The sequence below is a fragment of the Alosa pseudoharengus genome, unplaced genomic scaffold, assembly GCF_046254945.1.
Source record: "Alosa pseudoharengus isolate Yale_2024_CS ecotype anadromous, Long Island Sound unplaced genomic scaffold, YU_APseudo_1.1 YU_APseudo_1.1_scf_23, whole genome shotgun sequence".
Taxonomy (NCBI): Eukaryota; Metazoa; Chordata; class Actinopteri; order Clupeiformes; family Clupeidae; genus Alosa; species Alosa pseudoharengus.
Window position 1 is genome coordinate 13869312 of NW_027468685.1, and position 12500 is coordinate 13881811.

At 44.3% G+C, this 12500-nt stretch overlaps 1 protein-coding gene across 1 annotated transcript in view; it reads left to right on the top strand.

Annotated features, from left to right (window-relative positions):
- Positions 1-12500, top strand: part of myo1g (myosin IG) — a 56118-nt gene that overhangs the window by 25941 nt on the left and 17677 nt on the right. Inside the window, exons 18-21 of the mRNA XM_076301669.1 lie at positions 311-455; positions 3279-3383; positions 5363-5473; positions 10386-10543. Of these exons, the coding sequence (XP_076157784.1) occupies positions 311-455; positions 3279-3383; positions 5363-5473; positions 10386-10543 (519 nt within the window). The remainder of the gene's footprint in view (positions 1-310; positions 456-3278; positions 3384-5362; positions 5474-10385; positions 10544-12500) is intronic.

Here is a 12500-nt window from a genome sequence, read left to right on the forward strand (position 1 = left end):
GTTTGTGTGCGTGTGTGTGCATGTGCGTGTGTGTGTGTATAAGTGTGTGTGTGTGTGTGTGTGTGTGTGTGTGTGTGTGTGTGTGTGTGTGTGTGTGTGTGTTTGTGTGCGTGTGTGTGCATGTGCGTGTGTGTGTGTATAAGTGTGTGTGTGTGTGTGTGTGTGTGTGTGTGTGTGTGTGTGTGTGTGTGTCTTTGTGTCCTTTATGCTTACACGTGTTCATGTGTGTGTGTGTGTGTGTGTGTGTGTGTGTGTGTGTGTGTGTGTGTGTGTGTGTGTGTGTGTGTGTGTGTGTGGTCTGCCGCTGCAGGTGGCGAGCCAGGCAGATCATTAAGAACATCGCCCCGTCAGATATGCCCGAGGTGAGGGCCAAGGTGGCGGCCCTTGGGGCGCTGGCCGGGGAGCGCTCCGACTGGGGCTGTGGACGCCCCTGGGAGAGAGACTACCTGGCCAACGTGAGTCACACCTCCCCCACACCTTTAACACACCTTTAACCATTTGAATCAACATCTGACCTTTTTGCTCTTACTTATGTAAAGCACATTGAAATATGCTGTAGAAATTAACTTGCCTTGCCTTTAATACACCCCTCTACCCTTCCCATGCTTAAAGGTGCAGTCCTTGATTATGGTAATCCATTATTAAACTTTTTTTGTCGAATGCAGCTAAATTGCCCTTACATTCCTCCAGCCGTCCAACTAAGGTGTGCCCTAAAAAAAGCTCTGACGCTTGTGTAACTAGGTAACAAGTCAAGAGGTCTCAAACTGAGTCATACACTGTTCCAATCAATAATGAGGAGAAAAGGCACAGAGAGGTGTGATTTGATTGGCTGTTAAGCTGAAATAATAACTAATGTGCCGTCAGAGCCGAGGACTGCACCTTTTAGTCCATTCCTCAGGCTCCCCATGCTTCTCTATGCAAGCCTTTTCACACAGAAAGGCAGGTTTTATTCTGGGTTTTAGTCACAGTGTCCCCCACTGATTCTAATCTAACAGTTGGTTTCTTTAAGGGCTGGGTAGAAATATAACATTCATTCTTCTAAACACCAGGTCTGTGTGACAGTTTGAATGGATGAATGGCCCTGGGCTTTAAAGTGAGACAGTTTTAGTGTGTGACCAGGCTTAGTCTAGACTGGAAAAATAATATATGTTGCTGACGTCTAACATCACAAGTTTTCACATGTGCAACTAGGGGTTTTAATCGTGAAGGACTTTTTCAGCTGTTGTGAAGATGGGCATTCACTGACGTCAGTGCTATGAATCAAACAAGTATGGAGGAGAAGTTTAACTTAGCAATGTAGGCACTAGTAATTAATAAGGTTAGGAAACAGGTTGAGAAAAAGGGTGGGGCCAGTACACCTCCAAAAATATTTTATGTGCAATATTTTGACTGTTTTGGACTGCCAAGCCTGATGATAACTGTAATTACACCATTTATTAGCTAGGGGCGCTGCTGAGTCAACTTTCCCATGTCACGCTGGTCGTTCCTATGCTGTTTGAAGACCTCCCTCAGTGGTCTAATAAACAGTCCTGATTGAATGATAAGATGACCCCACTCTCCCAGAATACCAGCAGGCCCTCGCACACCCAAACACACACACAACTTCCAAAAGGCCCTTTGTGGAGACACCCCCCTCTCTCTGACAAACAGCAGTCACGTTACTGAACGTGGCTGGAGCCTTCGACTCGGACTAATGGATCTCATCCATGACTCATCAGGAGAGAGGGGAAGAGAGGGCAGGAGGGGGCAGCTGGATGGGGGGTGGGGGTAATCTAATTTGCCCCGCTCATTAGGGCAGTCTCTGATAACTCTCCCTGAGCTGACTCAGGAAGAGGTTTTGTCCTGATGCATGACAGGTCAGAGCTCTAGTCCTGATCTGTGACAATTGCCCAGTTCTTGGTCAGATCTGAGCTTTAGTCTTGATCTTGGTCAGATCCGAGCTTTAGTCCTGATCTTGCTCAGATCCGGTCGGGTCCAAGTCCAATTTTGGGCCCGATTTGCTGCAGAGTCAGCTGGTGTTTGGGGATGAAAAGAATCTCCAGTCTCAACTTTAACCTGATTCTTCCTGTCATCTGCTAGTCACATATTTACCATTTCTCATGATCATGCCCCCTCCTTGACACCCCCCACCTCTCAGCACATTAACAACAACCTTCCTTTGCTTTCCCAGCAGAACACATGCTTCCTTGATCACTGCATCGGCACATGAGCTTGAATCATCACACCCCTGCACCTCGACAGAATTAGCTCAGCTCCATCAGCCAAGTCCCATTTAGTGTCAATGTTACAGTTTACATGCTTCAGTTCTGTTTTCCATTTACGTTTCTAAGCATCTCTCACACTTAACCCTAACTCAGTTTTTTTTCCACAATGACTCATATAAAAGTTAAAAGTATTATATTATACAATACTATACTATACAATTATTTATGCACAGACCACCTAAGCACACTTCATAGGTAGTGTAGTTCTTATGTCCCTCTCCTCTGCATGGGATGGCCTCTTTCTCAAGCCCAGCCTGGGTTTCTTGCCATGATGCTAAATACAGCACACATCTACTGGCTGGTGATTGTTGGGGAACCTGATGGGTGACAGTAGACTGGATGGGTGACTGGAATACTTGTCGCTCCTTCATTAAGTAACACGGACAAGGCTCCTGTTGTTACATCTCCGACTCTCGGCTTGTTTACAGTCACCCCCAGCCCCAGACTGTTTGTCTTTTGATTTGTACCGACGGAGCTAGTGCCGCCGGGTTATGTCATTCGCCGGGTTATGTCATTTGAAGTGTGTGTGTGTGTGTGTGTGTGTGTGTGTGTGTGTGTTTGAAGTTCACTCGCTCCAGCATTGACGTAGTTTCTGTCACACAGCGGGGGCTTTGAATTAAAACAGTGCTGCCCCTGTGGTCTCCAGTACTGTAATGCTTCAGGTTCACTGTGTGCCCACAACCAGTTAACTTTCATCTTCATATGCTCATTTGTCATGTGTGTGTGTGTGTGTGTGTGTGTGTGTGTGTGTGTGTGTGTGTGTGTGTGTGTGTGTGTGTGTGTGTGTGTGTGTGTGTGTGTGTGTGTGTGTGTGTGTGTGTGTGTGTGTGTGTGTGTGTGTGCGTGTGTGTGTGTGTGTGTTGAGGGATGAGGGATGAGGGTGCCTGGTCGCAGCCCCCAAGCTTGGAAAATGAGTTTCGTAAGCGTTCTTGTGCGTGCATACTTGATCCCATGTAAGCATGATAATGCAGTTTCATAGTGACGGACTGTCTGTGTGTCTCCTCTGATCTATAGGCCCGAGACTCACCGCAGACCAGCGCTAACTTCTCCCGTGCTGCCAAGGAGCTGAGGGGGAAAGACCAGTACGGCCAGACCCTCTTCTCTGGTTCTGTACGCATGGTATGTACAACACACAGGTTCATTTGGTTTGTATGAGAATTCATAAATATGTATTATAGATAGATACTTATAGATATGTAGACAGATATTATTGTCCTTACTGTCCCTTTCCAAAGACATTTGTTGCCACAGTCTATATAGAACCTCACATATAAACTCAAGGTATTGACACACTAACACAAAAACAATACACTCACACATGTTATGTTTGTGTTTTTTCCTTTACTCTGGCTGTCCACCCCTTTTACAGTTGTTTAATGACCAGTGTATACTGTATGCTGTTTGGCTATGGGTGGTCCTATGACAATTTAATATACAACACTAGTGTATATATGTGGCGCTATGAGCAGTGCTAATTTCAGACTGACCCATAAGCTGCTTTCAGACACGTCCTCCGCAGTATATGCGGAGCTTTTTGAAACGGAGGTCCGACCCTTTGGGTGATTCAGACATGATGCTAACATGGTGACATTATGCGGTCATATGTGTGAACGACACCGACACACATGAACAGAATCTCAGCGTGGTTGAACAAGTTGAACGTGGGTTGAACACGCTCATGAACAGAATCTCCACATGTTCTTCGCTTCGTTCAGACATGAGCTCATTTACATAATGTCCGTCGGAAATACTAGGAGCGGAGTAGTGTAAGAGTCGGCTAAGTTCGGAGTTCCAAATAGCCGGTTATGTTGTTCAGATATACGGCCCAACCGCTTGACATCCGTAGAACATGCAGACTTAGCAGCTATAGAAAAGTTGTTCTCACTCTGCCTCTCCAGCTCCATCTCTCCATCTATCTTCCTCTTCTGTCTTCCTCTGTCTCGCTCCGATTACAGCTGTCAGTGTGGAGCTATAGAATGTTTGTCTTCCTAGGCTTTTCTCTTTGCTTTTCACTCCATTACATTAGCAGACACTCACACAAGTGCACTCTGCGGATATAACAGGACATACAATGTACATTTATGCCTCCCATAACCCTTACACTCTCTCTCTCACTCACTCACACACACACACACACACACACACACACACACACACACACACACACACACACACACACACACACACACACAAACTATCACATACTGAGTGTTAAATAGATAGACCTCATGTGGTGGAAAAGGGAAAAAAAATGAAGTCTTGTGCAGAGATAACGAGCCTGTACCAAAAATAACTCTCACTTAGCTGTGAGGATCCAGCCACTGACGGCTGATCCTGGACCAGTCCATCTGTCTCCCACACACACACACACACACACACACACACATACATGGCCTGACTTCTATCAGCCCAACACAGAGCAGGATGGCTCAGACCAGACACACTCACACACTCACACACTCACACACTCGCACACTCGCTTTATCTCTCATCCCCAAACAAAACACGGCAAATAGATAAACAAGTGGACCAAACGCACACACACACACACACACACACACACACACACACACACACACACACACACACACACACACACACACACACACACACACACACACACACACACAGACACACACACACATTATCTTTCTCTCTCTCTCTCACACACACTCTCTCTCTCTCATGCACTCTCTCTCACTCACTCTGTCTCGCGCTGTCCTTTTCGCTCACTAACTCTCTCTTTTTCTGTTTCGTCTTCAACGATGTCAACGACTTCAAAGCTACTTACATAAGTTGGACTCACAAGAAACGTTCTTTGACCCGCCTTTTAGTTCATTTCCAAGCACACTGAAATTAAAGAATAAACTTTTGATCTTCTACATGGTAATAAGTGTTTACTTTTCAATATCTTAAGTGTAATTCATTAGTGTTGTTAGCCTGTAAAAACACTACATGCCTGTCCACTAATTCTTTCTATTAAAGTGGAAAGAGGACTCTTCGGACAGATCCTTGGTGGTGTTAATGAAAGACAAATTATGATTTTTTTTCTTAGTTGTTTGTTTGTTTGTTTGTTTGTTTGTTTGTTTGTGTCTTAGCTGAACTGGTTCAACAACACCAAAGACAAAGCGCTGTTGATCACAGACAAACACGTTTACAGACTGGATTCTAAGAAATACAAGGTGAACAAGAGGATACCACTGGAGACTGTAAGTAACAGGTCCTCTTTCACAAATGTGTGACACACACACACACACACACACACACACACACACACACACACACACACACACACACACACACACACACACACACACACACACACACACACAAATGCACCTTGGTCTAAAATGTAGGTTATTGTGGATTTAATGCAATTATTCACCACTGTTTAACACTCAATCCCTCCCTTTTCCATTGACTCTCTTTCTCACTGACATATGTGCACATACATACACACACACACACACACAGACACACACACACACACACACACACACATACACATACTTGCCATTTGCCTGTAGGTACTGAGACCTCATCTCCACCTTTGCCTTCTGTCTGGAGGAGGAGTTTAGAGTTTAGGAGGAGTTTAGAGACGGACTGTGTGTGTGTGTGTGTGTGTGTGTGTGTGTGTGTGTGTGTGTGTGTGTGTGTGTGTGTGTGTGTGTGTGTGTGTGTGTGTGTGTGTGTGTGTTCTGTGGAATGGGGACACACAAGCACTGTCCTAACATGGTGTCGGGGGTGGGTGGGGGGGGTGGGGCATTACTGTTGACCCCAGCAAGCCCCCCCCCCCCCCCCCCCCCCCAACAGACTGTAGGACTTCACAGTTGTGCTAGTCTCTCTGGTCTCTCTGACTGGACAGAGGGAGTGTGGCTGAGGGTAGAGGTGGGGTCATGTGTCCTCTTTGACTGGGGCGAGGTGTGTGTGTGTGTGTGTGTGTGTGTGTGTGTGTGTGTGTGTGTGTGTGTGTGTGTGCCATGGGATGGGGGGTCAGCAGAGCTTCCTGGCAGCCAGGGCGTGTGAGTGAAGTGTCTGACCTACATTCCCGGCTCTCCCGGTGCGGCACAGTGAAAGGGATTGGGTCACGCCGCTGCGGTAGCCGACCCTCCTGTTACAGAGGGAGAGAGAGAGAGAGAGGAAGAGAGAGAGAGGGAGGCAGGCCGTCAGTCTGGGGCAGCAGTGACTTTGTTTCCACTCACACATACTGACAGCACAGACACATCAGATCCGTAGTATATAACACACACACACACACACACACACACACACCTACACACGCACGTCATATCTGAGAAAGGATCAGATATCTTCCAGGGTCACACATTAATGGCGGGGCATGGGAAACAGGCTGCAGTGCCTTCAGAGAGCAGAGACTCTGAGTTTGGCCCTTTCTTTCTTTCTTTCTTTCTTTCTTTCTTTCTTTCTTTCTTTCTTTTATGTTTATTTTTATGCTGTTTGGCATAAACTTTTGTCCACACGACAAAGCGACTTACAGATGAACACCACTTAAAAATAAAAGTTGTTGGAAAGTCTACAATCAGCATACTAATAATTGTAATAATGACAGTATAAACCATATACCTATAACAAACCATAACTCTTTTACCTCTTTTTATTTTCTTTTGGTTTTCTTTATGTAAAGCGCATTGATTTGCGGCACTTCTAGTGATTTATTATTCTGTTGAATATTATTTAGTCTGTTGTTGTTATTATTAGTAGTATTTCTTATGTAGGCATATGACCTTGAATTGTTAATTGATTTATGATAATGTTTATTGTTATTGTTGTGCGTCTCTCTGGACAAAATTGTCTGCCAAGAACCATAACCATAAATAAACTTGCTTTGCATTGCCTTGTCCTTAGACAGAAATCTGCAGAGGTAGTTATACGGGGCATTCTCCAGGGACCGACTTCAGAGGGGTACACGATGATGTGAGATTAGTGGTATGTGGTATGAGTCTAATCCCAGGAGTGCGTTCAGATTCGGGAAAACAAGACAACGAGCGTTTGTGGCCTTTGCCTTGTTGCCATTTCTATTTACATTATTTTAACTGAAGATTTGAAATGTTTACACAAAAAAAAAACGTTCACCAAAAACCCTCAACACACCACTACTCTCACTTCATACAGTACCCCTCTGCTTATGGCCATGAAACATTGTGGGCCGACGTGGTCATATAGGTACCCAAAGTGTTATATTAGGTAAGGTCAGATATAACTCATTGTCCTGTAGGGAAATGTGTCTTGGACTCCAAGCCACTGCATCACACAGCACAGATGTCAAAGGTGATAGTGCAAGGATGAGGCCCAACTAGTGTTCCTTTAAGTCACGTTCTTAAATCAGATTGTCCCAGACAAGGATGTTCCCTCCCTGCTGCTCTCTCTTGGTCTTGGCAAGCTAACAGTGCCCATCTTTGGGTTTGAGTCCGACCTTCGGTAATTTCCCTCTCCCACTCGTTTCCTGTCAGTCTCTGTCCTATCATAACAAAGGCAAAAAGCCCAAAATACACTATAATAATAATAATAATAATAATAATAATGGAATGAGGAACAGAGCTCAATATTGTCTGTGATGGTCTTTAACCAATTTGAGTATAACAGTGTTCACAAGGAGTGGGGTAGGTGCTGTGGGGTAAATGCAGCCCAGTGTGACTCAGAGTTCCTTACGAAGCCTCAGCTGACAGCTCACCTCTTTAACCTACTGAGATATCCCTATCTATCCATCCCAGCTCCTTGTGTGTGTGTGTGTGTGTGTGTGTGTGTGTACATGTGCGTGTGGCACAGGTACAGGTTGTCCCCATCCTCTGCTGTATCCCTGCTTGTGCCAAGTTGGACAGTGTAGCGATGGATTAACCTGCGTTTGCTTGTGTGCGTCCAGTCAGCTGTAAGAGGCTTAGCTCACACCAAACTCTACCTCTACCTCCCTCCCTCTCATACTAAATGGTGACCATCCCGTTGTGCTGTGCTGTCAGCTTTACACACACACACACACACACACACACACACACACACACACACACACACACACACACACACACACACACACACACACAATAGCATCAGGGCTGGTTCTAGCGTACTACATTTGGGTAGGCTGGTAGAAATTTTGGGTGGGCAATATAGCAAAGCGGTCAAATTGACATAAACACAAAACACAAACACAAAAAAATCTGTGCTACCTAGCTCGAGTTGCTGCTGTCAACAGCCAGGGATGGGCAGTATTTTTATATGTATTTAAAATGAGTATTTCAAATCAAAATAACTGTAGCCTCTGACTGGTCCTGACGTAATTTGCCCAGACTTGTTGTGATCATAAAATTGAGATTCAGGAAGATGTTTCAGTGCAAGATGAGTAACTTGTAGATTGATCACACATACTGTACAATACACTCCCTCTCATACCAACCTCAAGTTTCTTGAGAACTTTAATCATCCAGTCTGAACACATGGAACTGGTTAAGCGGTTGCCCTGCAATATTGCTCAATCTGGGCATCTGCGCTGTCTACGCGCTCTCGCAAGTCCTCTTGACGCACGGTCACAAATTTTTCGAGACACAAGACACCCTACGCATTCTGCAAAGATGATGCAATTCTGGTGTCACTCACCAGTGCCGCGTGCGCAGAACGCAGATCACGTCCTTTAGAAGCATCTTTGAAGACACCATTGTTCTCATTTTTCATTGGCTTCAATAGAATTGGAAATGATAGTGGTCGATTGTGCCCTTCCTGGAGATTCCTCCTGTTTCAGCACAAATGTCTTGTTGTCTACACAGAAACATGCTGAAAGGAAATCTAAGAAGATCTTGAGAAATTGTCAACTTTAATCATCCAATCGGAACACATGAAACCAGTTATGTGGTTGCCCTTCAATATTGCTTAATCTGCATCCCTGATACAGTATTTAAGCTCTTAGATGTAGGAGGCAGGTCAGCATAGTTGATCTGTTGATTGATTGCAGTTTATGATATGTCTCGTAGTCAGAGAAAAGCTGCTGCTCTCAAACGCTGTACTTTACAGTTTACTATACAGTCAGTATACTGATGAAGGAATAGATTAAATAGACAGATAAGGTTTGCAAAGTGATCAGAGAATCATGCTCCCTTTAAATTATTTTCTTTAGTGCTTTCAAAATACAAAAATACAGTATTTTATTGTGATACATGGTGTGGCTAATGTATTTTGTAGTTTATTTTGATACACTTAAAATTAGGTTATTTGATATGTCATTTTAAAATACATTTTGATGTATTTTGCCTATCCTACACTCTGGGGCATCTTTCAAATCATACCCCCCAGGGTATAGCACTGTAGCTGCCTGGCTACTCTAGCAGTTGGCTGCAGCAACTTGAGGTAGGTAGCACCGATTGTTTTCTGGATTTTTACTCGTACCGGCAGTACTCAGTGACTTTGACAAAACGAGATCTATATGAAAAATGGCTAGAGTTTTCCTTTAAGGCATCAGGAGGGTGGTTTAAGCTACCTAACATTCATACATATGCCTACTGCACAGCTACTGTACCAGCTAGCTACCATTACACTCAACACCAACTCATCTACATCCAAGCTGGGTTTGAAGCCGCACACTGTGCAGAACTGAAAAATATTCTTGACTTTGTTTGGGTGGGCAAGACACAATGCTGCTCCAATGGCCCCTACCTAGAGCGGGTCCTGTATAGCATACATATACTCTCGCTCACTCTCACTGTCTGTCTTTCCTTCTTTCTCTCCCTCCCTTATATCTCACACTGCACAAACATAGTCACTGTGCGTTGCACGTGTTTAGCGCTCCCGCAGGTTAGATTTAAATAACCTGGTGTGATCACACATTTTAATTCAAACATCTGGTTTTCTCGGCCCCTTTCCTCACCTGCAGGAATCTGAATAATGGAATTCACAAAGCTAGTTATGGATAATATTTAGGATGGGTTCATGTTATATGGAATTAAAAGCTTGCATTTTCATGTTTTGTACCTGTATCTTTGTGTGTGTGTGTGTGTGTGTGTGTGTGTGTGTGTGTGAGTGTGCGTGTGCGTGTGCGTGTGTGTATGTATGAGCGTGCGTGTGTGCATCTGTATTTGTGTGTATGTTTTTAACCCCTCCCTCCTTATGTCTTTGCAGGTGACCAGTTTGAGCGTCACTAGCGGAAGTGACCAGATGGTGGCGCTACACACTTCCAATCAGGACGACTTCCTGGTCTACCTGCAGCGCGGTCAGCTCTGCACAAACCAGGACCGTGTCGGGGAGCTCGTGGGGACCCTCTGTGACCACTTCAGAAGGTAAACCTTAGGGAGGAACTGTGGCTCCAGTGGTAACATCTCGACCACATGAGGGGTCCAAGTGACCCTGGTTGGATTCTTCCCTGTGCACTCCTCTCCTGTCACTGTCCACTGTCCTGTCTGCATACAGACAAACTGACCCTAAAAATATACTTGAGCCTTAGCAACAGCATCATACTGCACAATGGCCATTCCTGTGCATGACCTGAGGCAGCATTAGGGCAGCTTTGGGTTGCACTCAGAGCATATTAAATGCGCTATATAAATAAAGTCACTTTACCTTTATCTTACCTAAAAACAAGGTCAGTGAATGAATCCCATCCTATATTCCATTTATAACAATTGGGATTGACTTTAAAATTTGATCACTTGTCAGATGTATTAAATGGCAATGCAGTAATGGAGGCCTATCCTATAATCTGAATAAACATTTACATAATATTGAGGACAGAGTAAGGATTGAAGAGTGAGGTTGAAGCTCAACCTAATCATCCTTCATCTCTCAGAGGGGAGGTCATATACCGCTGCATTAATATCCTTATTTATATTGTGTCATTTAATAAATGCATGGACGTTAGGTGATTTACAGTCCACTGAAAGCAAAAGCATACAGTGATTATGAAAGAAAGGCATACATATTTATCAGCGCTTGGCAAAGCTGCTTGAGTGGGTTGAGGAAAGGTGAGAGGTACACTATACCTGATGAGCTTTGGGATTCAGAACGCAAAACACTCTCAGAGATAGCTGCAGTCAGTAGTAGATGTATTAAGTAAGTGCATGTATCCAAATGACTTACAATTTAAAGTCATATAAAACATTTAAATCTAAACAATAACAAAGATTAATATCAAGATTAACATCAACACAAGTGCACAGCAATACGAATTCATTAATGATAGCATATAAAATAGGGACAATGACTTTTTAAAGAAGGGTGCATATTTTCACAGACTAAGTCAATCCTGAGACAAGCAATCCTGATCACCATCATCAACACATTGCCATAGGCTAGCCCCCTCTCAAGAGTCAGTATTAGCCCAGGGGTGCCTAGCAGGCCTGTAGTGCATCACATTAAGGGTGTATTAGGATAATGGGCGAGGGCCTGGATAAGGCCTGCTCTTACGGCTGATCTCTGGGCTTACTGCCCTAAAGAGCATAAAGGAGATCCCTAAAACCCAGCTGTCTCCCCCCCCAAAGTCTGCCTCAGGCTCTCATACACATACTGTATGTGCACACAGACGCATACACACACACGCACGCACGCACGCACACACACACACACACACACACACACACACACACACACACACACTTATACAGACATTCATACAGACAAGAAACAGGTGTATCACTGCTACACACACAGGTGCCCATTAGATTCAAAGGTGCTGACAGCATTGAGGTGAGGAATTTAAATGGCAACACACACTGCACACACACACACAAACACACAAACACAAACACACACACACACACACACACGTCTGTGTCACCCAGGCCTCTCATCTCCTTTACAGGCTATAGTTATTGTGTTTATACCTCACACCTTGTAAATGGCATGTTAGAAGCTCACACATTCTCACACACATACAATAACATGTGTGTGTGAAACTCAAGGGACTCTGGGTTAGGACTTCTGAAATTGTCACCAGCTAGGGCAGACTATACAGCCATGCACACATGCACACACACAGACACACAGAATATATAGGGTTAATAAAACAAACAACATAAAACAATAACATGACATTTATATAATGCTTTATCTAGATTTGCAAAGTACAATGAAATAAATTATAAATTAATTGAGGGGTCAACCTCCACTGATGTGTAGTACCCACACTCACACCATAACAGACATGCATCCATAACTCTCTTGCAGAAAGCTGGACAGACAAACACATAGACACAGACACACACCCTAACACACAAAAGGTGGTGGCATTCCATTGCCCTG